Raw genomic sequence first — 26,200 nt, 5'->3', positions numbered from 1 at the left:
GGATATCATTGATTCAGTTTCAGGAGAGGAGATATAGTCAAAGTTGCTGTTGTCATTTAATGGTATTGCTTTTCAGTCTTTATCCAATTCGAGAGAATAAATCTGCTGCTATCTATAGAATCGCAGGAACCCTGCTATTTAAAAATCAACCCGTTCACTTGTTTTGAAATTCGTGCATATACAAACCAACTTCTTTTGAGATTCATATATTCCAGAAAGTTAACGGTTTGATCTGGAATAGCAGAGACCCTGCGATTCAATAGGATCGCAGCAGATTTATTTCTCCAATTCGATACAGAGAAATTATTTCTGCTCCGATGGGCCGTTATTCGGCCCAAAATAGAATTAACCTAGGCCTAAGTCGGAGTCCGTGTCCCCACTCCTCAGAGTGGGAAAAATGGGTCGGCGGCTCCGTTCCGGAACGGCATGATACGCGAGTCGATTACGTGTCATGATTCGCGTGTTTCGTGTCGTGATTATTTGCACAGCAGTGATCATATTTAGAAAATTTTGCACGGCACAGTACATCATGCGAAAGATCTAATTACAGCACGACACGGCACATAGTCACGCGAGTCATGTACAATTAAGACCATTTAATCTTTACTAAATGGTGATTCTTGAATAAACTAACCTAAATTATGATTAAATGGTCACATGAGTCACGCGAGTCACGTTTGGGCACGACGTAACTCCCGTGGCATGACCATTTGTGTGCTATGACTATTATTTGACATTTTAATCATGACACGATATAGTACGTAAAAAATTAACTTGATCACAGTATATTAGCCACGGCACAGCACATTTTTTTTCCACTCTATCTCCAGTAAGTGAAAAAAGTCAAACACCCAATTAATCCGGTGCTTGCTGAATCTATTGGAGTCAGCTTTGAGATGCGTATCAAGTTAAAAGAACAGCCCGGATTTAGCCTGAGATATGCGGGCTGATAAGGATTTCCTAAGAGCATCTACATCCCTGAAACTATTAGAGTTTCTAATCTGACGTGGCAGTTTCTAATTCAGTTTCAGGGATGTGTGAGAGTTTCTTATTTAGAAACTATGCAGGAAAGTTTCTTATTAAGAAACTGTTTATAAACTCTATGTTGGCCAAATGATTGGCTCAAATTGTTTCTCCTTTTTAATTTGTTGCTAACGTGACTTAATAGAAACTCTAAAATGAGTTTCAGGGATGTGGAGGTTAGAAACTTTAGAGACCATAATTTCTAAAAAGTAGTTAACAGTTATTTAGAAATTCTTTTGAGTTTCAGGGATGTAGATGCTCTAAGTCGAGCAATCCCGGAAACTTCTGATCATTTTATGGGATGCTATTGTTTACTGTTTATTCTCCACAATATTAATTAGAGAAATAAGATAATTTTTAATAGCATGTGAGGCTTTGCCTCGTTTGGTTTATTGTAATTTATCTATAGATATAATTTAAGATGTCCGGTTACCGTAGATAACAGCATCTACAATAACATTTCAATTTTTCATCGATACACTACTATAAAAAAATACTCCTATATCGGTTGAAATCGCGTTCCGCCAACGGGTTTCAAACCGTTGCATATCGTCTCGATAGGAAATGTACACACTTATGCTATCGGCTCAAAACAGATAGCGTTAATCAATATACCATCGGCAGTGCACGTTCGGCTATCGGGTTTGACGAACCCAACGCCATCTCTTTCGTTTCGCCACCGACGACAAATGTGATTAACGCTGATATGCTAAATTTCAATAGCCGATTGCAACAGTGTCTTGCACCATCTGTTTTGTTTGTGTTAGCGTTGACAAATCCTAGTTTTACAGCGGGTCATTAATTTCTGGGCCGATAGTAATGTATATGTAATTATTATTATTTTTTACTATTAATTCTTGTATTACAGGCTAGCCTAGCCATTTTTAAAACACAACTAGCAAAGCAACAATAAACATGCATGCACTCATTCCATATCCATCTCTGAACCAACAATTAATATATATATATACAAGTACTCCAACATATAATATATATCAATCCATGCCACAAACAATATATAAAAAGAGTTTACGACAATTATTAACCAACAAGCGCTAACAACATCACACATACAACCAATAAACACAACAATAGTTTATTGTACAACCAATAAACACAACAATAGTTTATTGTACCAGAAAACAAACTGTTCTTACCACACAATTATTAAAACCAACAACAAATTAATTAAGTGTTTGAACACAAGAACCTGAAAACAATAACTATTTTAAACCACAGACAACAACTTATCAATTAGGGTGCTGTGTCCATCCGATTGGACACGTGTCGTGATGTGCTGGTACGTCTTAAAAATAAAAGTGTCATGGTGTGTTGTGTCAAATAATATTGAGATCGGACACAACATGAATATCGACATGACACGGATTATCATTTGTTGGGTGTTTTTTTAAGACCGACCAATTCGCTTTAAGATCTGTGCACACAAAAATTAAAGAAGATGCGTGGAAATATTAAAGATGACCACACAGATCTTAATATAGATCGGACAGTTATGAAGCCCATCAAATCTAAGTAGGTCCGATACCCATTATACCTACTCCGCTCTAAATTAATATGGGCTCTTTATTTTCGTGGCACTCAAGCCTACACAAGTCTTTTGACTTCGAGTTCCTTTCTTATTTCATCAAGCGATTATTCAACTGTAATCTGACAATGAAGGAAAGAAATAAACAACGAAACACAAAAACTTGAAATATGATAGTTGCCATATTCAAATATTTCAGTTCTTAAATTAGAAGGGTAATTTTATCTTTGAAACATAATGACTTTTATATTTCGTGTGATTATATTGTTTAGTAAATGTAAATAAGTTGTTTTGTGATCTTAATACATTGGGTAAATTTCGCTGGAGGTCACTAAACTTTGTTATTTGTCACGAATTGGTCACTCAACTTTGATTTGTCCATTTTGAGTCACTCAACTTTGTTATTTGTCCCAATCAAGTCACTCAACGTTTTCCATCCAAATTTTTAACGGAATATTCCTATTCCGTCCAAAAAATTAACGGAATATACCCATTCCATCCAAAATTTTAACGGAATTAGCATATTTCATCCAAAAAACTAACGGAATTAGCATATTCCGTTAAAAATTTGGATGGAAAACGTTAAGTGACTTGATTGGAACAAATAACAAAGTTGAGTGACTCAAAAGGGACAAATCAAAGTTGAGTGACCAATTCGTGACAAATAACAAAGTTTAGTGACCTCCAGCGAAATTTACCCTAATACATTGCATCCCTTGGGTAAAGAAACCACAATGTGTCCTTTTCACCACATTTTACGAGCTCGACACAATTGACTTAATAAAGCAACAATTGCCATGCCCTGTTTACCCTATCGGACCTTGTATTCCATATTTATAATTAAATGCTAAAACAAACCCAGACCAAGACTACTACCTAACATGGCTTGATGAGCAACTGAAGAAGTCGGTCTTATACATTTCGCTCGGTAGCTTTCTCTCTGTATCACAAACTCAGTTAGAAGAACTTGCCTCTGGTTTGGTTACAAGTCAGGTTAAATTTTTATGGGTTGCACGTGATAATTCTACTTGGATTCAAGAAATAGTAGGAGAAGATGGTTTGGTGGTGCCATGGTGTGAGCAACTAAAGGTGTTATGCTTGTAGGAATTTAATTTTATGCAGAACCGTATTGCACATATAAATTCTAAATTGCCATGATCCTCTAGTGAACCCTAATTTGAAATTTAAAGTTACCTTGATCGGTAGCCATGGTCTTCTAGGGATGCACAATCGCCGTTGATCACCAGAAGCCTTTAGATTTCCTAGCAATCCCTCTCAAGTCCGATGGAGAGAGCGAGAGAGGCGGCAACAACAACACTCCGTTCTTCATAAGGAGAGATACCCGAATCACAAGTTCTTTACCGAAAATCCCCTTCTTAATGGCCATATATCAATCTCTGTTCTCTTTTATTTTCGGTAGAGAGAGAATCAGAGAAACTTGAGATATCAAGAACCGTATCTTATCAAAATTGGTACAGATCATATAAGCACCTTTTAATTAATCATCAAAGATGATATATATTCCGTATCTATCAGGGAGTAAATAGGCCCTTTGAATAGGTGCCTTCTCCTTTTAATTAATTAATTAATCTTGTTTTTTTATTGGATCCTTAACGGGTCTGAATTCAGAACTTGCCTTATTGGGTATTTCCTTATTTACAGAACATTGTCATATTTGATCGTGTTCCCCAGAGACCAATAGCATAATTGTATTATTACCAAACTTTATATAATTTAGACCATCACTAAATCATAAAGTTATTAATACGCATTCTACACATCAAAGGCCCCACTTCTCATGACACATATTGAACCCGATAAATAATACTTAATTTGATCACTTCATAACGGGTCTAATTTTGACAGTCTATTATTCAATATATATTTATATTACATATAAGCCCACATATGTTGTAATTAATTGAAATTAATTCCAACAATGTTGCCATCCTTCTATTGGAGGGTTTCTGACACACTGTGGCTGGAACTCTACACTTGAAGCAGTATATGCTGGTATACCAATGCTGACATTACCAATTTGTTCGGACCAAGATGTCGATAGTCGGCTTATAGTGGAGAAATGGAAGGTGGGTGTGAGATTAAAGGGCAAAAGGGGAAAGGATGAAATTGTTCCAAAACAGGAGATTGCAAAGGTTGTCAAGGAATTCATGGATTTGAATGGAGATAAGAGTAAAGAATTGAGAAAAGAGGCAATGAATTTGAAAGCAGCAGCGCATAATGCCAAAGAAGTAGGAGGGTCTTCTTATAATAGCCTGAGCAATTTCATTGAAGGCCTCTCCATTAATTTTTGTTCTTGACAGTAAGGTTTAAGTAAATGTCTAAATTTCTCTTTATAATGAAGGTCAATTTTATCATAACATGACAATTTATGCGAAGTTAATTATATATAAATTCTGAGATATCTCATATTTTGCTTTTTTATTTTGAAAAATCTCACCCGTTCAAATATGTTCTACACGAATCTAAAAGCACACATAATACTGGTTCCTTGCGCTATCCCCGAATAGGCACCGGATACGTCGGCCACACAAAATATGAGATATCTCAGAGGATACTCACTCTATATTTAGGGTCCGCATCCCTTAAGTAATCCAACTTTTGGATTTAGATCTGGACCGTCCGATTTGAATCTGGACCAATCCGATCTAAGATGGAGCACACGGGGCCCTTTAATCTGAGGGTCCGATTCGAATTTGATGATCCGGATCTAAACTAAAAAATGTGTACTTTACGAGATCCGAACTCCTATATTTATGCCCCCAACCTGTCAAAGGCCCATATATATTCCGGTTTTTGGTACTTGACCGCATTTAATTCCTTCCAATATTTGTTCTCCCAAACCGTGCAAAGTGCAAACCCAATTCTGCATGATCCAGAGGATTCTGGACTGCTCTGAACTGAACGGCCATTAATTTAAATCTTGGGTTCATTGTAATTTGTATGCATAATTTTATAGTTCTAATTTTTTTTTCTTCATATTATTCTACTTTAATAAACTTTCTTCTTACGGTTTAAAATAAAACTTATTTTTTTTCCTGACTGAACCTGCTATTGTTTTTTTCTTTTTGAAGGTTAGTGGTCGATAGCCTTACTAACCTGTTATTGTTACTTTTGTGATAAAGAAAAGTGTCGCTATATTTTTGAATAATAAAGACAAAAAGTACGCTATCTAGCTAGAAGCTGTAAGAAAAAGATTGGTGCTACATGCATGACTTGGAAATGTTGGTGCAAGACTTGGAAAGTTTCCAGTGTCACCAAGCGAGTCGCCAAAGTTGAATATAGCAATGTGGAATGTGACGTTGTGCTTGTTGCTTGGTACAACAATGAGGTAATGGGTTTCAATAAATTCAAATTTCATTTTTGTGAATAAAAAAAAAATAGATTTTAGGCTATTGAATCGATCAATCTTCTAAAAAAATAATTTGATAAAATTCTTGTTAGGATTTCTAAAGTAGAAAATGCTAGAAACAAGAGACAAAAATTTATGAGAAAGTTTAATAGTATTCTTTGACTTCATTCTTATATAGAGTACAAATGATATAATTTATAGCAATATAAATCTTTAAAAAAAATAACTCTATAAATGACACGTCCTAAAATACTCTATACTAAAATACTAAATTCTTTCTCTTTAATATAGTCTGTCAAACATAACCTACTATTATGACATCATGCTAAATCAAGCCTGATAAAAATATATGATAAGATGAGAGGCATACGTAACAATTCTTAAATGAATTCTCAAAATTTTAGACTTGCTATTCTAGCATCTCACTAACAGTGTTTTTAGACTGATCTGATCGACTTTCCAATTTCAAAGATAGAATATAATTTTCATGAAGAGAAAGTGATACCGATCCATACTTTTTCACTTAAACAGCACCTCTAATTGTGGGGGTCCACCCTCATCTCAGATCTTCTTTTGCACTCCGAAAATCTAGAATACTGTCTTTCGCTCTCTTATTTTATAACAATATCCATGAATAAAAAAACTCTCCCTTTAGCTGCCAAAATAGAAAGGCGGCCTAACCTTGGAAGACAAGTTAGCTGGTCTATGATAATACATACGTCTCTGTTTTTTAATCTTATCTCCATCCAATTTGATCATGCCTCCAGTTTTACTTATGTCTTACAGGAAGAATAAAACAAAGTAAATCATGTTTGGTTATGTTAGATTGTAGACTAAACAGTAGAATAAAGATTTTAAGTCTTACTTATTGCATCAAATTTGATTTAATCAAGTTGGATTTTAAGACTGAATAAGCTGATTTTTAGACCGGTTTAAATTAGCCTAAACTAACCATCTCTGGATGGTTTATTTTTAATTTAGTATATGACTTAACCTTTCATTGTTTTTATTATTTTTATCACTTTTGTAAGAAATGTAAAATAAGTAATTAATTTTGTTTTTATTCAAGTATAAAGGAACTTATAACTTTATCAATTATAAATCAATAATTTTTTAAAATAGCATAATTGTATAAATCAACAAAATATGCAATCTAGAAAATAATTAAATAAAATATTTTTTGAAATTGTAATACAAAAAATATTTTTTTATAATCAAATAAATTTGTACACATAAGTTTAATTTTTGTCTTAAAATTTATGATCAAATAAATTTTTTGTATAAATCAATAAAATATTTTTCTTGACAAATAAATTTGTACATGTACATAAGTTTAAATAGTTTAATTTAAGAAGATTCGCTAATTAAATGCAATGTGAATGCATCTTTAAGATATAGAATTAATTTATGCATAACTTATTTTTTTATACAATTTCTTTCAATCATAATGAAATAAAATATGAAGAATAGTTTTACTATTGATATTGCAAATTTTGTAAAACAAAACAATTTGTAATATCAAATCATGCCTTAAGCCACCGGATTCTTACTAAACAAGAAATAATTTAAATCAAGATATAACTTTTGACATCAACCAAACATAAATAGTTTAGGTCGACTTAAGTTGGAATAACCAAGTTAGATAATTTTGTTAGCTTTAGTTCACAATCAAAACACCACCTTTATGTCTTTATCAGTGTTTTACCAAATTAATAAGAAGTTCGTGCAATTTACTATTTTATGGACGTGGCTACGGTGCTACGGGTAGCTAAGAGGCCTCCGTGCTACGGCTCGGATTTCGAGTTTTCAAAATCCTAACGGTTGATCCGAACCGTTCATCTTGTTCTCCATATTAATATGTGCTTGGAGACCAAATTTTACATTTTTCTGAATTTTTTTACTATTTATTAAGCCACTTTGAAAACCCCTGATCCAACGGTGGCTTAACCCAACAGTAAAACCAGAAACTACCGTTGGATCAGCGGTTTTCAAAGTGGCTTAATAAATAGTAAAAAAATTCAGAAAAATGTAAAATTTGGTCTCCAAACACATATTAATATGAAAAACAAGATGAACGGTTCGGATCGACCGTTAGGATTTTGAAAACTCGAAATCCGAGCCGTAGCACGGAGGCCTCTTAGCTACCCGTAGCATATTAGCCAAAACCCATATATATAATCATACATTGAACTTTTCTAAATTCATACTTGGGTATTAATGCATTAATGATCATATGACGCGCGGTATATGAAGTGCAAATGGCCTTACTTTCAAAAGTAAAAACCAATTAACCATACATCTGGCACATGATTGATTAACCGGAAGTTTCCATTTCAGTTGGCAATGGAGAAAGATGTGGATAACATGGATCAATTCTCCAATCTAAATTTCTCCGCAAACCAAGAGCTTGGAGCTAGCAATACCGATATCGAAAAGAGCTTAGAGCTAGACCAATTAAAACACAAGCAAATATGACTTGCTTCAGAGAAGAGTCAAATAAACCTCATTTTGTGTTAGTTCCACTAGCTGCTCAAGGCCATCTTATCCCCATGATAGACATTGGGTGCATCCTAGCCGAGCGTGGGGTGCATGTAAGCCTCATAATCACACCGGCAAATGCCGACCGCATCAAACCCATAATCGATCGGGCAAAAGATGCAAATCTCTCAATAGAGTTCGTCGAGCTCAGTTTTCCAAATGTGAAGTTCGGTTTGCCACAAGGGTGTGAAAGTATCGATGCCATCACTGATCATGGCCTCTTCAGGGCTTTATTTGAGGCCATTTATTCACTCGACGAGCCCTTGGAAGCTTTCCTCGCAAGCCTTGAACAACCGCCAAATTGCATGATCACTGATATGTGCAATGGATGGACAGGTCCTGTTGCACGAAAGTTCCGCATACCTAGGGTAATCTTTCATGGACCATGTTGCTTTTATATATCTACTGATTATAATCTAGTGCATCACAAGGTGTATGATAGTACAACCGATGAGAACGAATATGTCGTTGTGCCAGACTTTCCTATTAAATTAGAAGTCACGAAAGCCCAAACACCGGGCTTCCTTAATAGCCCCTTGTTTGAAGATATGAGAAAGAAGTGTCTCGAAGAAGAGTCTACAGCTGATGGGGTGGTAATAAATACCTTCCTCGAGTTGGAGCAACTGTTTGTTGATAATTATGAGAAGCTGATAGCAAAAAAGGTCTGGACAATCGGGCCAATTTGCCTTTACAACAATGATATTGAAATGAAAGTAGGTCGTGGAAATAAAGAGGCAATTGATCAAAAGCATCGAGTGCTAACCTGGCTCAACAGCAGGGATGCCGCATCAGTTTTGTACATCAGTTTCGGTAGCCTTGCATACACAAACCCTCAGCAACTTATGGAGATCGGGAACGCCTTAGAGGCGTCAAACAAACCGTTCATATGGGTAATCAAGAAGATAGAAATGAAACCCGAGATTGAAAATTGGATATCTGCAGGGTTTGAAGAGAGAACAAAGGATACAGGTCTTATTATTGTTGGATGGGCTCCCCAGATGGTGATTTTGTCACACCCGGCGGTTGGCGGCTTTATAACGCATTGTGGATGGAACTCGTTGCTTGAGGCGATTTCTATGGGAGTACCGATGATCACATGGCCACGGTTTGCAGATCAATTTGTCAATGAGAAATTAATTGTGGATGTTCTCAGGATCGGAGTTAGTCTCAGTGTAAAAGTGCCGAACTTTGCTAACGAAGACGTCATCACGGTGAGGAGCGATGACGTCAGAAAGGCAGTTTATGCTCTGATGGATGGAGGAATTGAAGCAGATGAAAGAAGAGAGAGGAGTAAAGATTTTTCTGACAAAGCAAAGAAGGCAATGAAGGAAGGAGGTTCATCATATACGAATTTTACTGATTTTATTCCCTATTTTACAAATGTAAATGAGCATTAGTGCATAATTGTAAAATTAAGGGCATCAGTCAATTTTTTTTTTTTTTTTTTTTGTTTTATGATGCAATTAGTCAATTTGGATTAGACATAATGAATTAAATAATCATACAATTATGTTGTTACAATAATGATAGTAAAGTAATCCTGACAAAAAGTTGGTAACCTAAAATGACAAAAATACATTTTTTTTTTTATTATTTCTGTTTGATTCTATATACTGGCAACCGAATCTCAGTAATTGATTCATGTCTCCATGGTTTAGTGTCTACACTATAATTTGTTTTCATTTGAAATTCATGTTAAATGTTTTTCAAAATTTTTACGAATAGTTTACGTTATAAGAACTATGGAAAAATGTCCAAAAAAGTGTGCAAAGTTTCTATTTTGGTCGTTTTCATTTTTTTTCATGTACTAGATATGTTTTTTTTGGTCAAACTTTACGCGTTGATTTGAATTTTGGATTGTTGAGAAAATTCATTATATTTACGTATCCCAAACAAAATCTCCGAGTATGTCCCCAAGTAGTTTAACAGAAAAAACTTATAATGTTATATAACTTTTATTTCTAGTGCTAATATCCAAACATTTAAAGTTTTGTTTATAACATTTTACAATGCTACTCACAAGCATTTAAACCTCTGTCTGCAAGCATTAAAATTCTAAATATGTATAGTTTTAACTCCTAACTACTTTTGTTTTCAAGCCAAAAACATAAAGATTGCTTTCACCCACTTTTTTTTAAATTTTTTCTCTGATCATTCTCATCTATTTTCTCGATGATCTATGATGAATTTTGCGAATATAAAAATTTGAACATTTTTTATCCGATTTTCTCTTTCAAATGAAATCCATGAAGAATAACTTTCGAGTTATATTTGTGTCGTAATTTTTTTACCACTTTAAATCTTTATGACTTTCATTTTTTTTTTTAAATTTTGCTTCAAAATAATTTAAACATTTGTTTACCAGCATATAAACCTCATTAATAACACTTTAAATCTCTAGAATAAAACATATAAACCTCATGTACAAAGAATTAAAACATCAACAATAACATTTTAAAACATATAAACCTCAATAATAACATTGCATTTACAAAGCTCATTTACAAAGCATATAAAACTCATGTACAAAGAATTAAAACCTCAACAATAACATTTCAAAGCATATAAACCTTAACAATAACACTGCATTTAAAAAGCCCATTTACAAATCATATAAACCTCATGTACAAAGAATTAAAACCTCAACAATAACATTTCAAAGTATATAAATCTCAACGATAATACTGCATTTACAAAACATATAAACCTCATATACAAAGTCTTGAAAATTTTAATTGTTGTAGACTGATATTTAAAAACTTGAAAATTTAAAGTACTCATGAGTTTTACTTTAAAAAAACAAATGATTTTAAAATTACTCAAAAATATTTCTTCATGGATATTATTTGAAAGATAAAATCGAATAGAAAACGTTCGTATTTTTAGATTCGTAAAATTCATCACTGATCGTTGGAAAAATAAATTATAATGATCAGAGAAAAAATAAAAAAGAGTGGGTGAAATACATTTTTTCCTTGAAGACAAAAGTAGTCAGGAGTTAAAACTATGCAGATTTAGAATTTTAATGCTTTCAGACAGAGGTTTACATGCTTGCGAGTAGCATTGTAAAATGTTATAAACATAGCTTTAAATGTTTTGATATTGAAGCTGGAAATGAAAGTTAGACAACGTTGGAAATTTTTTCTGTTAAACTAATTGGGGGATGCGCTCGGGATACCAGAACATTCAACTAAATAGAAAAATATGTAAAATTGAAAATTTAGCTAAAATAAAATGTTGCTAGTTCTTAATTTTTAATTTTTAACTTTAGTAGTGTTAAAATGGCTAGTTTTATATTTTTAAAAAAAATTCAGCAATTGAATGCGTTAAACCATGTCAATTTTTATTTATCATCGAAACAACACTCCTAAGAAAATGAAACTGATAGACACGTAGACACATACGTCTAGCACCGAATTTTTTTTTAAATATCATAATTAGAAAAAAAAAAAAAATCAAAACACTCTAGATTTGAGGGATTTCCATATTTACTCAGGCCGTACAGTCAATCTGCAACATATTAAAGGAGGCCGCAAATTAACTTAGAGGTCTCCAAAACTTAAATATATTCAATATTACAGTACATTTTTTTTTGTTTGTTTTTGTAACCTTTAAGTCAATCTGCGGTCCCCCATAAATAAGCTGCAGATTGACTATGCAGCTTGGGGGGTGTTTTAGTTTATTTTTTTTATTATGATACAAATAAAAATTTGGGCGTACTAGCATTGCGTGTTGTGTTCTCTAGAGTTGTTGTTTTCCCGTGTTACTTTCTGCATACCACTAACTTGCAGCATTTGGATATATTTTTTTTTTTATTTATAGGAAAGCCCCTAGGTTTTTATGGATATTTATTGTATTGCTCAAAAAATAACATAAAAATATTGTTTAATTATCAAAGTACAAGGTACGTGTCTTTGTTATAGAAACAAGTAAAAAGAAAAACTCTGTATTAATTCCATTAATATTCATTCCAATCAATTTTGAAAAGATATGAATAAAATTCACAAAGCAAATATCTACTATAATTAATTAAAATCACATTTACTGCATGCCCTAAACTATTTTAATTAAGTTGCATAGCAGATTTTCTGAATCTTAACTTAAATTGTTTGTATTGCCCTTTTAAAAATAAAAACATATACTAATTAATAAGAGATAGTGGGAAAGAGTCTCGCTTAATAAAAACAAATCAATAATAAAACCTAATCTCAATTTTTCTTTTTCAAATAAAATTAGCTTTAGTTTAAGTTTAGATCTAGCCTGGTCTGGTTTGTTTCTAAGTCCAACTATACCAGACCTATTACGGTGTTGGGCTGACCAAATAAAAAATCGGTAAGGATGAGTATGAACGAGCCGATGGGAAGATGGGCTTCTCTATCATCCCTAATTTCAATAATATTTTTCTTATTTCAATAATCCTCCAATATCTCATAATTAAGTAATGTTTTAATATTTTTGGCACAATAAATTTTGTTGTTGATTTTAAGAGCTTAATAATAACTTACTTTCACTACCATATATCTAGCATAAATGTTTATAAGTTTGCTATAAAGTTTTTCATTCTATAGTCATGAGATCTTAAATAATACTTTTTGCGTGGATGTGACATATTATTTGCATGAATCTCTCATCTATATTTTGTTGCATGAATCACTAAAACATAACTGTACAACCTAGCATGGAGAAGAAAATGATATGGGCCTGGTTAATTTGTGGGTCGATCGAGAATAAAATAATATTTCAAAAGAGAAGGAAAAAGTAATTGAATCTGAGATATGCTTTTGGGGCTCGGCCCATAGGAAAGAAAATTAAAGAAATTATTTTCAAAACTTACCCTCTCGAAATAATGAAACGGTGGTGTCCGGAATTTAGCTACGGTGCTGTCAAGAAATTCGGTTTTGTCAAAAACATTAATCTCACAAAGACAAATTAAAAAATATTCAACAAGTTATATAACCTTTTTGTGATTTTGTAATCGCCAAGCTCAGTTGTGTGAGCTTGTAACCGAAGCGGAGGCAGAGTCGCAGAGATGAAATCTTAATCGTCTGTGTCACCTTTCACTGCTTATTATTATTATGTCGACTTTGCGAAGATAAATTTTGATAGATTTTTCAAAAATTAACATCAAGAAATGAGCAAGAATTAATCTTTAAATCGGCAACACCATGCATGGAGCTCTAATGTTGGACTGTTACCAGTAAATTACAAATTTTAATTAGCAGCAAAACTATCATTTTTTCGGATACTGAGAGAATATATAGTTGCCTATTTGATATCTGAAAGCATAAAATCATGAGGTTTGGTCATTTGTATTCGTTCAATTATATAGTCTTCTTGAAATACTTTTATTACATAGTGTTTTGGGCATGTCTTTATCATTCATGCATGGCTAATAAATGCTTATGCTGTGGAAACAAGGGTGAATGAAAATGAATTATTTATAATATTTTTCTTCTGGTAAATTGTAAGATAATTGCATCTATAAACCCAAATTGGTATCATCATCCAATTTATTCCTAACAAATCTTCTTGTTCTTGATTTTTTTTTTCCCCATACAAGAGAGGAAACCAATTTCTATCTTATTTGAAAACTATATTTCTTTAATTTTTTTTATTTTTTATTTTTTTTAAAAGTAAAGGTGTTAATTTACACTGCCCCTTTCCTCCCCTGAGAAATGTTACAGTATCAAGAAAGGAAGAGCAAACTACTGAAAAGAAACCGTTGTTTGATTTATGATACAAAAAAACAATCTGACAACTATAACAACAGAGCAAAACATGAAAATTTAAATTTAAAATGCTCGAAAGAAATGTAGGTCTATGAAACTATAGACAGTTTACCAGTCACTTGTTACCTCATGGCCTGGACTGGCACATCCTACTACTTTAATTTATTCTTCCTTCTTCATAAAACTATTCTATCCTATGAAATATAAATCATTTGGATGGATTATATGTACACATAAGAGCTCTCTGTTGCATGTGCCGCAGGCTCTGTTCCATGCTAACCTGCACCATCTCAGCAAGCATCTTCTTTGCCTTCCCTGCACGGTCCCCACCATCAACCCGCAACACGATATCACTCACAATGTTTTCTAAGGCAACGGGCTCCACTTCAGGCCGAGGACACGGTGATTTTCTAAGCAAATGAAGTAAAGCTCGTGCCTTTGACCTGGATTTGGCTGTGGTACCTTTAATTGACAACTCCAATAAACCCGGTATCACGCCTTCTTTCAAAATGACCTCTCTATATCTCTCTCTGTCACTCTCACACATTGTTAAAAGTGCACAAACTGCAAATTCCTTAATTGCCGGTGATCCTTCTTCTAGAAGCTCAACCACTGATAAAACCCCACCTGGATCAGCTGTCAGAGCATTTTGGCCTTGCTCAAAACCAAGCAATGGTTCTAACAAAGCCATGCATTTTTCAGCGGGTTTCAAAGATTTTCACACGGTTTTCAAGAGAGAAACTAAAGTAGGGATTGGATTTGATGAGATGATGGTTGGGAGCGAATCGGGTAAGGTAGAGAGGTTGTGGAGTTCCATGAGGGAGTCTTTCTTGGCCTGGTGATTTGTCGCGTGGGAGAGAATGGAGACGAGTAGTGAAATTATGCCAGAAGAGCAGATTGTCAGTTTGTTCGCACTTCACAGAGTATGCTGTTAGGGTTAGGACTTAGGATGGCAGCTGTGGCATTTTCTTGGAGGTTTTGGTTTTCGGATTGTAAGAGATCGATTATTGGTACAAGCGCGCCCGCGTTTACTATGTTGATCTTGTTCCTGAAATTCAAAAAGGTAGATTTCAGAGCTTAGATTCTGGTTAAAATGAAAACATAAAAATAATCCCATGAATTATTACTTGATAGTACAAAAACTAAGGAATTATAAGGACGCAACGAAAGGTTCAAGTAAATGGAAGGTGGGTGTGAGCTTAAAGGGCAAAAGGGGAAAGGATGAAATGGTTTCAAAACAGGAGATTACAAAGGTTGTCAAGGAATTCATGGATTTGGATAATGCCATTCAAGTAGGAGGGTCTTCTTATAAGCCTGAGCAATTTCATTGAAGGCCTCTCCATTAATTTTTATTCTTGACAGTAAGGTTGTAACTTCGTTTTATCTTTAAAGCAATATGGAACTTTCAATAAAGAACTTTTCGTTATTCATTAATTTTGATTTTTTTTTTTTAAGTCCACACATTAATTCTTTGTCCAATTAATTAACCACATTTTTCTGAATTACGTTCATTAATCAGTATTTAATGAATTTCCTAATTTTAATTAAATGGCATGTTCTTTAAGTAATTTAATTACCATATTCCAAGTCCAGTTCACAATAAAAAAGTTCAAGGTCCAACTTTAGCCCAACAACCAGGGCTAATTCCATTTCTTTTATTTCGGCCCATTGTAATTCAAACTTATTTTATTTATAAAATTCCATTCTAAATCTCGGCCCAGCAATTTAAGATTCTATTCAATTTCTCTTCTTTTCTTTTCCCTTTGTATCAATTTAACATTTTATGCAACTTCAGTACTTCTAATGGAATTTTGAAAAGTTTCACGGAACCCTTTGTATTATTTTCTCTTATTAATTTAAAAGCTTATGCATTTCAGACCATTTAGACCATTTGAAGTTCTGAACAAGCAAATTTTGCAAATTTACACAAAACCCTTCAGATTTCATCAACTTTCGCAAAGAAAGTTCCTCTAATTGCACAGGAAAAGCATCGGTACTAATCATGAATCGTGAAGTAGATCTAATTTGACAATTTAAATTTGTCATTTAAAGTCAATACAATATATAAGTTCTAAAATTAAACTCACTTGAAAACTTAGTGAACTTAAAAATATCACATAAATCAGCAGGCTACTAAAAATAAATCAGCAAGCTATTTATTGAGTTTGATTATAACCATAGTCATAAGATTTGTAAATAATTATTTATTTTTTTAATAACGAACTGAACAACAAATTATTAGGTTGACCGAATTTTGATTTTTTTTATTCGCAAATAATTCATGAATTTTCCATTTTTTTGATATTACTAATTATTCGTGAACTTCTTTTTGCTCCCTTGTGAGAATGAGATCTCCGGTCTGAATAATTATGAATTACTCCCGAATTATAACTAAATAATTCCCGAATTTTTAACTCCATCGAACTTAACCGGAATAATTCATTTATTTATCACTATAATTATAACTAGCTATATAAGACATATATAGACAAGTCTCGGAAGGTCTGATGTTGCCACTCTTCTGTCGTTTCCAGTTAGTCATCTTGTCCAATATTCAGTGCATCAGATCTGAGATAGGGACCTTTTTCCCTAAGTTTGGATTTCTCCAATGAAAACTTAATGTTGAGATTGCAACCCATCCAACTCGGCTCCAAATGACACGTTGGCAGCATATATCAGATCATGTCAAAATGAGTTCCAACTATAAGAATATTATGAACATTGCCTTTATACAATAATGAAAGAATATCCGCTATCGATACTGTCGGTATACTCTCGCAGATACTATCGTTGCTAATAGAAAAAGCACCTTTCTATCAATATATTATCGCAGAAAGTCAATTTTATCCTCGCGGTTTCAATATATATCTTGCCGACGAAAATTTTATCCTCGTGGTTTAAGTATACTGTCAATATATATATCTTGCCAACAAAAATTGATATTTACGAGAATAGAAAGGTTTCAATATCTATTTTTCATATCTCATCATACCTTATATATTGTATCTTTATTTTTAAAGTCTAATATGTCGATTCAAACCGCTCAATATGATAACCATACTAAAATATGTTTGGGAATGAAATTTTATAAATTTTGGAAATCTTTTACTATTTTTTTAGATAGGCAGAATCACTGTTTTTAAATAGTCCAAATACAATAATTTTGTACCAATCTTAAAAAATAGTAAAAAAGTTGCAAAATTATAAAATTTCATCCCCAATCATATTTTAGTATGGATATCATATTTAGCAGTTCAGATCGATAGTTTTGACTTTAAAAATAAAGATATACAATATGAAGTATGATAAGGTATGAAAGACATAACGTATTTGAACCCTCCTCTTATGAGAATATTGCTAATACTAACATGGATATCTGCAAAAATACCAACGTAATTAAGCAGTTTTATCTTCATAGATAGTCCTAAATTCTGTAATTCGCTATAGTCTGTAGATCGTTTATATTTTTAAATTCTTCTTATGAAATTTTTGTAGTTCTCTCCAAAAACAATGAACGGTGAAGAGAAGAGTAATATAAAAGCTCTCTCATGTTATGGAAGAGAGAGAGAGAGACGGAATTCAGCGAAATGAAAGCGCTTTTGCAAGCTTTCATATTATGATATATGAAAGCTTACAAATTATTAAAGGTCTCCGCAACACTGAAAGCAAAAATGAAATTGCTAGCGAGGATTCGATGATTGCCACATCGGATTTTGCAATTCCATTTGAAAGCCGATGGAGATGCTCTGATAACACTCTTTATAATGTGTTGGAATGAAGCTACTTTCTAAATTAATATTTTGTGTGTTTTGTATGTACTCTGGTGTGTTTTACTTGAATGTTTGACTGTTAGGTTAATAGTAGGTGTGATTGCTGGTCCTTTGTGGTAGGTATCCTGTTGTTGGAGAGTAAGACATAGCTTTGCAAGTTAATTTTGTTAACTGATGTGATGACCATGTCTTTTTCAAATATGAAGTCAGTAAACTGTGCTCGCATTCTTTAGTTAACTTAGACTCTCCGCTCTTATTGTGTGGTTTGCTTGCTTTGTTGTCCTGTAAAATTCTTTGGTAGGATTCCTTGATTGACTCTACTTTATAGCAACATTTTTTTTGTATATGTACAATGCTACTAGAAATGCTGCCAATAGGAGGAACCAAACATATTTTCTTTTGCACTTGTACAGGAGGTATTCAGACGACTCGATTATTTAAAAGGAGACTCAAATGCGTGCTCTTGGAGATCTAATAAAGCAACATTTTTTAGAGCAATGAACACTCATTAGTAACATAAGAGGTATCACTCCTTTAAAATCAATCAACAACATAAAAGAATTCCTCTCTTTTTATTCAAACCTTAACATAAATGAATTCCTCTCATTTACAAATAAACAATCACAAATTTTTCTCAACTGTACACACAATCAATCAACAACATAACAAGAACCCAAAACAGTTCATACACACGTATATTTTTTGTACACATTCTTCTTTGCTTCAAGATATATTCCTCTTTGCCTTGGAGGCAGGAAATTTTGGTGCAAACAGATTTGGAACAACCCTGAGAATCAAATTCAGAGTCAGATTGAGAGATAAAATAACTAAAATTGAGTAGAATTATGGTAATTTTCTGCACTTTGAGATGTTGTATCTTACCTTTGTATGCGTGATTGTGTCCTTCTGCATGTAGAAAATTTATCATCATCAGTCATTTGCTTTGCTTTGGTATTTTCTTCGGAAATTTTTTTAATAGGGGGCACACTTGCCTTTCTTTTGGCTGCTTCGGTAATGCGACTGCTGTTTTTCCATTTACAGTAATAGCAGTGGCTGTGCTGGTTCCTGCAGCCGTTTGCTGAGCTGGATCCATTGGCATCGGCACTGCTTTTGCCTATGAAAAGAATTTGTAATAAATCAGTAAAGGAAATTACTTTTTTGAGGAAATATATATATATCTCCATTCTATTATTAAGCACATTGGGTGTCCGATCCGCCAACGGTCACGATTGAAAGATGAAATTTCATATTTAATCTCTGTCCTTCAATCAAATAATTTGTCTTCTTTTGATTAAATACATATTTTTTACGTGTAGAAGTCTAAATTTAGTTTAAAATATACTCACCACACATACGACCACACAATATGTTACAATTAAAATTAAATACACTGCATTTTAGTGACTTTTTATTAGTTTCCATGTTTTCTTATTTCACCTTCTTTGTATAGAATCAAACTTTTATTTGTTTCCACTATTATTTGTCTTTATTTGTTTCTATACAGATCTCTACGGCATAATGGAAAAAAATTAAGTCCTCCAAAAAGCAAATCAACTCTCTTTCCATATCACTTGGTAAGCAAATTAAGTTATATTAAAGGGGTCTTGATTGAAAATCTCGTAATGCAATAAAATAATATGAAGAAAATGATAGAATTTACTATAGTTTCACTCATCTTATTTTGACAATAATTTATGTTCATCTTTATTAAGTTGGTTTTAATAACCAATACTTGTTTGATATAAATAAATAAAAATATGTTTTTCACCATCAGTGTTGAATGAAGAAATAAAATAATTATTTGTTCCTTCTTTGAATTTAGTATACATGGATTATTAGTGTTGCAAATAATCCTGAAAAAAAAAATTGTGTATGTTATCTTCTACTACTATTTATTATTTATCTATATGTTCAATCTTATAATATAACTCCGTTGCAACGCACGGGTACTATACTAGTATATATATATATTTTGAGGAAAGTAAAGGAAATTATTTTGCTTCCATGAAAAACAAAAAATCAAGTTCTATTGACTTCCTCAACGTACCAATCTGCGGAACTGGAGATTGTAGAAGAGTTGGAGATACCGCTGTTTAGCTAGCCTCTCCTCTTTATTCAACAGCCTCCAAAAACCGTATATCGATCCCATGTTTAGCACTCTAGTTGCGTATATCTTCCATGTATAGCTACAAATGAAGTAGACAGAATTTATCAGGTTTTTATTTGAACAGAGACAAGATTTTTGTAAAGAAGAATTATAGTATGAGTTATGTTGAGTGTGTACCATTCCATTATGCGTTTAAGACCATCAGTGGAAACCTTATTCCAATAGCTGGGATCATCCCTGCATTTCTCAAAAAAGTCTGCAATTTTATTGCTTGACTCATCGCCATTCAACGGGTTGATATGGAAACCCGAGACACCATCAACTATGATCTCTGAGGGGCCGCCTTGGTTTGTTGCAAAGGTTGGTAGGCCGCAGCTCATTGCCTCCAAAACTGTCAACCCAAATGCTTCATACAAAGCCGGCTGACAAGAAAATAAACATGGAGGGGGGGGGGGGGGGGGGGGGTATTCCCAATATTATGCAGTTTTATCATTATTGATTTTGTAATATTAATCTATATTCATACCTGAACAAATGCACCCTTTGAATCTGCAATGATTCGGTACAGCTCGCTGTTGCGGTTGCGGTTAGTCTGTCCCTGGATCCATCGGAACTGACCCGTTAGCTGATACTTTGTGATCAGAGACCTCATCTTGTTGATTTCCTTGATCTCTTCTCTAACTTTTGATTTGGAAGGATCCAATAACCCAGTAACAACTACCAGGTTGACAAGGTCCCTCAGCCGCTTGTTTTTGCCGTACCACTCAACCAAACCTGTTATATTCTTCACAGTGATGAGACGTGCCATTGAGAAAATTATGGGTTTCTTTCTGTCAGCCAGGTAACCTCTGTTTATCAAACAACATGATAATTAACACCAGGAAAAAAAATACAATTAAATGTTCTACTACTAAAGCCACTAATCTTCAAAAACAAAAAATGTTCTACTACTATTTATTTTTCCTTTAAATAAATTGTTGCCAATAGAAGTAAATTCTAATTCAAAAAAAAATAAGGGGCTCAATTTTTTTTTTTTTGTGATTAAACTTTCTTACACATGCTCGTCGTTTTCAACTTTGCTATAGAGAAGCTCCTCTATTTTTGGGTGGAAGTTTGTAAATCGCTTTCGTTTCTGTGTGTACGGGAAGTACATGGTCTGGTCGACACCTGGTGCAGCAATGTTGAATTTCGGGTCAAATACATTGATACCGGATGCATACCGGCAAAGACCCGGCATGGTGAACGCGTAGTGGCTCTCGTATTGACCTGGCTTGTCCTTGCTGCATTATTAGTTAACATTATAATGAAGTTAGGGGTAGCAAACTATATGAAGTGAATAACACAATAAAACCATCATTTTGTTTCCCAGTCCTAATTGGAATTTCAAGTCAAATAACTAAACCTTCCAGCTATTTCCTGATAACTGCTGGTGATAATGAAATCACTGGTGTTCATAGCGATCATGTCGGCCGTGAATTGGCATGAGAAATGGTACTTCTGGTCAAGTTCCTTCCAAGTTACATCAGAATCTTCATACCTTGTTTTATCCAGAGCATGTGCAATTGTTCCCTTTTTGTTTCCATACAAAATTAAATCATTAGCCATTGGCATGTTGTCCCTTTGCGGTAAGAAATCCTTATATATATTATGGAAGAAGTCCACAACCTTTTAAAATCATAAATAACCAAATGAAGAGGAAAACAACAACAACAAATAAAATTAATCCTTCTATATGGAAATTTCTTTTATGGAACTATTTATTTGTTGGACATAAATTTGTCGAATTATACCTATATGGTATTTTTCATAAATTGTGGTGTGTAAGCTCATACCTGAATAACTCCAAGTTTGGTTGACACAAGAGAGGCCACCAAATTACCGTTGGAGGAATTACCAATAATTAAATCTGGCTTCCCCTCCATGTGGGGTCAACGATCGTAGCGGCTGCATCCTATAATTCCATCACATATCAGTTAGCTGTGGAATGCTCTTTTAATTAGCATTGAAGGCACATCCCCGACAATTTAACCTGTACAGTGTACATCATTAACAGATGTTTTAACAAACCTGAGCATATCTCTCCAGGTAAGGGTATAGGTCGACATAGGACACCCATTGACGAAGCACGCTGGTCTCGGTTCGGAACGGTACGCGAAGGATGTGGGAATGGCTTGTGCTGAAGATAGGTTCAAGTTCTTGGTTGCATTTAGTTCCTTTGGCATCTGGTATCAGCCTTGTTACCTATAAAAATAAAAAAGTTCGCATGTTAAATAAATATTAGTGCTAAATCACATATATGATATATGTATTGATTTTGGAAGATAGATGTTTACCACAAGGATTTGAGGTTTTATAGAAAGACCCATAAGCTTGATTCTTTGAAGAATTTCTTCTTCGAATGCTCTTACTTGATCGAGAATGTACACCACCTAGTTCGACAAAAGATTTCAGTTGGATTTTATCTGTAATTTTAAATGAACTAAAGTTGAGCTTTTTTTTTAGTAAAGTTCAAAATCGTCATGATTTTGTACCTGACCACCGGTGTCAGGCAAGCCGAAAACATCCTCTTGACCAAAGTAACCCTGTGGAGCAAATATGACAATATTGAAAATAGTAGGTACTCTACTGAAAAACTTGTTCATGTTGGCTGGATCTGGTGCTTGTAGAACTTCAGAGAGAGAATTCACAGTCTCCTTGACATGCTCGGCAGTGTCACCCCATCCCTTCTCTAATCCCCATTCCTGAAATCTGTAATTTTCAGGTGTTAGCAAGAAAAACTTATACAGTGCCATTTTATGAATTAATGGTTTAATTTGTTAAGTTGTTTCTTCAAAAGAAAGAAAAGAGAAGTTATCATGTTGTTAAGTGCTTTTATGTGGCTTGACAATTCTAATAAAATCATATCAACTTTACTTATGTTCTATAAGATAAAAGCTGATATGATATCATTTTGCAGTTCTTATCCAAAATAGAAAAGTACCTCAGCTCAAATTTCCGGAAAGGCGTATTTCTTGGAAGACCGCTTACAAAAACTTCAGCGAGAAGCAAAGCAGTTTGAAGTTTGTTCACGGTATCGAGTGTATCATTTATCATTAATTTCTATAAATATCAAACAGTAGCTTACTGATTAGGAGTTTGGGACAGTACCAACTACCAAGTGTACTATACAAATGGTAGTGAAATTTCACAACAACAAAAAAATATAAAATTAAAAAAAACTGATGACATTTGTACAGGTTAAGAAAACTGGTAATTAAATAACTAGTTATTACTAACTTCGCCACGGTAGTTAAGTGCAAGCAAGTAGTCTAATAGGGGTTTCATGCTGTCAGGCCCCTTTGCTAGCTTAGATGATATGAATCTAGATATGAATTGCAGTCCGTTTCCTATTGAAGACGACAAAGTGAGATGAGGTGTTGACAGATCGAGTGCCCCGAAATCAACTTCAAGGGCATTATCGTCCTTTGCCCTGTAATGTTGCATGCAAAATTAACACAGCTGAAGTCAATTAGACAAAAAAAATATATCTATGTAGCCAGGATGACCATGGTTTTTATTTCTCTTTGTTATTTTCGGGTTGTTTTTATATACTTTCGGTGTGTTAAATTTTTTTCTTACCAATTTTCATCATATAATGTCTCCTTAAATTTAAGGTACTCAGATGGTGTTATTCCTTCAACCGAGAGATCATCTACATGAACCTTGACATACTCCCATATTCCCTGGTTTGTCCGCACCGCAAATGCCATGAGCGGTGGAAGTACCACGGCTTCCTAAAAATCATAATATATAACATTTTATTATTTATTTTCTCAAGTTCAATGCTGTTTACGTATTTTTGGAACCAAAAAGGAAAAAAAAAAAAAAGATGACTAAAAGATTGTATCTTTTTTTGATATATCTCCCATATAGGTAAATAGATATTCTTTGATCCAATTTTCTTTTTATTCGTTACACTTATTTTAATTTTTCTCTACATTTTCCTTGGCATAGCCATTAGCAGCCTTTATATGAAACTAAAAGCAGAGATACCGAGCTGAAGAGCTTGTATTTACCTGTGTAGAACAAATAATGTAGCCAAGAAAGCCTTCCATCAATTTGTCTTTCTCGACTTTGTCATCCATCGATTTATCAAGCTCTTCCATCAATTGCAGGTTCTTCATCAGTCTCTTTCCCTTTGAGATGTACCTGAATTGCATACTTGAACTATTACACACAGCAATTTATATTTTATATCCTAGCCTCATTCCATTTTTACATGAATATTGCTTTGGGATATTGTCATGTAAAATTAAACAAATCATCCCTCATAGGCCAATGAAAACATAGCATATAGATAGTTAATTTGATGTAAGAGCTACAGTAATATACCGTGCAAAGCATCGTTTCATCTGATAACGACTTTGTCTCAACGCCTCCGGCATGCTATCAACAATGCTATCTGACCATTTGAAACTAAGCGAAGCTGCCATTTATTTTTTTGTGTGTTTTTGTGGAGGGGGATTTGACTTAATTTGAATGGTCCTTTGTTTTCAAAGGGATTGTTTTTTGGTGTAGCTTGATGGCTAGCTTGAGGCAATTTATAGTACATGGTATTGAGTGGGAATTAGGAAATTGCTTGCTGGAATAGTGGAATAGGAAAAGGGAGGCACGGAGAGAAAGCACTTTCTCTGGGACTGAGAGAAGTTAATTCCAAAGAAATGTAAGAGGGCAAGAAAGGGATTTTCCATTGTCTCATTTTTTTAATTTCTATATCAGCTTTTGAGGTTTATCAATCCCTTAGGAATAGTATCTTATTATTTCTTTCATTTCTTTTTTACAGTACAGCAAGGTACCAAAGGTTTCTGTTGTTAAATTAAACTAGCGCACGTGAATTCGAATGTCAGCAGTACCCTAACATGCTAACAAAATATAGAACATTTGTTAGCACTCAATAAAGTTTTGTGTTTATTCAGATGATGGGATTCTCCACAACGAATTATAATCGTAAAAATAATTTGTATTTTAATTTAGAATTTGATCTACAATTTCTAAAAAAAAAAAAATTATTTACATCAAACTTTGAAAAATTCACTGAATAATTTGAAATTTACAACGATGTATATTTATTGACTTTGTTGAAATGTCAAATAAAACTTTAATCGTATAACATGAACACACATTAAATCTATAAAATTGACAAGAACCACATTATTTTAGTTTTTAGTTTTGCTTTATTTTAATAACAATGATTAACATTATCAAATTAATTTGTTGTCAACGAATCAGTAGATGTTTGGAATTTGTGTCAAGTCATTTTAAATAAATCCGTGTAACATTTCAACTCTGCGCAATTGATCAATTGCAAGTGTGAACAATAGAATGAAGAAAATATACAGTTATATATAGAATAAGAACAATAAAGAAGTCAAAATTTAATTTTAACATAGATTATGTTCCAATTTGTTGGAATTTATAGATTATGTTCCAATTTGTTGTAGAAATTCAAGCTCCTCTTTTTTAAACCCATACACAGATTGCAACACCAAAAGCACCACATGAATTTCCAGTTCCTGCTCTGATAAGTAATGTAAATCCATCTCAAAATGAAAATGTTTTCCTATAAAAGAAAGGAACATTAAATTAAGTACTACTTTATAAAGACATGATGAGGCAGTCGAGCTGCTTCAAGATGTGCATGTTTTTGCTACGAAGCAATCTGATTGATTTGGCTAAGCCACCTCTATCAATTGAGTTTTTTTTTTTTGTTCTCTAAAATTTTAAAATATTATAAAAATTATTACTATTAGTCTCTCTCATAAAATAAAATTACATGATATCTATTCATTCATCTAGCTCTCCTTATGTCAATTTTCTAGTTCTGTCCTTGTTATTTTTTAAAGAAAATGAACAAATTTGAATCCCAAAACCAAGTAAATATTTTAACAAAGCAGTTTGAGCTTCATACAACACATACTATATAAATACAAAACAAAGCTACATATAATTCGTGCACTGCACGAAGGAAACTGCTCTGTTAAAATCCTTAAGTTTGGCGACTAGTTGCAACTATACTGCAACAAAATGATTTCAAGGGCCCAATACCCAAAATAACATAAAAATGTTTAAAGCCGAAAG

General features: G+C 33.4%; 1 protein-coding gene and 3 pseudogenes across 2 annotated transcripts; 2 read left to right on the top strand and 2 right to left on the bottom strand.

The window, feature by feature from the left end:
• The first annotated feature begins 2,598 nt into the window (after positions 1-2,598).
• Positions 2,599-4,921, top strand: LOC144548349 (UDP-glycosyltransferase 87A2 pseudogene; annotated as a pseudogene).
• Positions 4,922-8,353: 3,432 nt separating this feature from the next.
• On the top strand, positions 8,354-9,894 carry LOC144548489 (UDP-glycosyltransferase 73E1 pseudogene; annotated as a pseudogene).
• A 4,292-nt stretch (positions 9,895-14,186) lies between these two features.
• Positions 14,187-15,027, bottom strand: LOC144548572 (U-box domain-containing protein 45-like). Its single transcript, XM_078297277.1, has one exon. The coding sequence runs from the start codon at positions 14,895-14,897 to the stop codon at positions 14,415-14,417; it is 483 nt and encodes a 160-aa protein (XP_078153403.1). The 5' UTR covers positions 14,898-15,027; the 3' UTR covers positions 14,187-14,414.
• Positions 15,028-18,529: 3,502 nt separating this feature from the next.
• On the bottom strand, positions 18,530-24,266 carry LOC144548348 (sucrose synthase 7-like; annotated as a pseudogene). The gene is made up of 15 exons (XR_013509342.1): positions 24,139-24,266; positions 23,702-23,856; positions 23,360-23,552; positions 23,064-23,182; positions 22,615-22,831; positions 22,417-22,512; positions 22,151-22,324; positions 21,916-22,034; positions 21,486-21,652; positions 21,139-21,363; positions 20,610-20,931; positions 20,261-20,505; positions 20,024-20,162; positions 18,859-19,090; positions 18,530-18,763 (listed from the first exon to the last, which is right to left on the bottom strand). The product of XR_013509342.1 is annotated as a sucrose synthase 7-like (transcript).
• Positions 24,267-26,200: the final 1,934 nt, after the last annotated feature.

This window comes from Carex rostrata, chromosome 33 (genome assembly GCF_964058835.1).
Source record: "Carex rostrata chromosome 33, lpCarRost1.2, whole genome shotgun sequence".
Lineage (NCBI taxonomy): Eukaryota > Viridiplantae > Streptophyta > Magnoliopsida > Poales > Cyperaceae > Carex > Carex rostrata.
Note: the sequence above shows the minus strand (reverse complement) of the source record. Positions and strands in the feature narration are given on the sequence as shown.

Excerpts from the sequence above, each read along its gene's own strand:
- LOC144548572 (XM_078297277.1), bottom strand. The coding sequence starts at position 14,897 with ATGGCTTTGTTAGAACCATTGCTTGGTTTTGAGCAAGGCCAAAATGCT.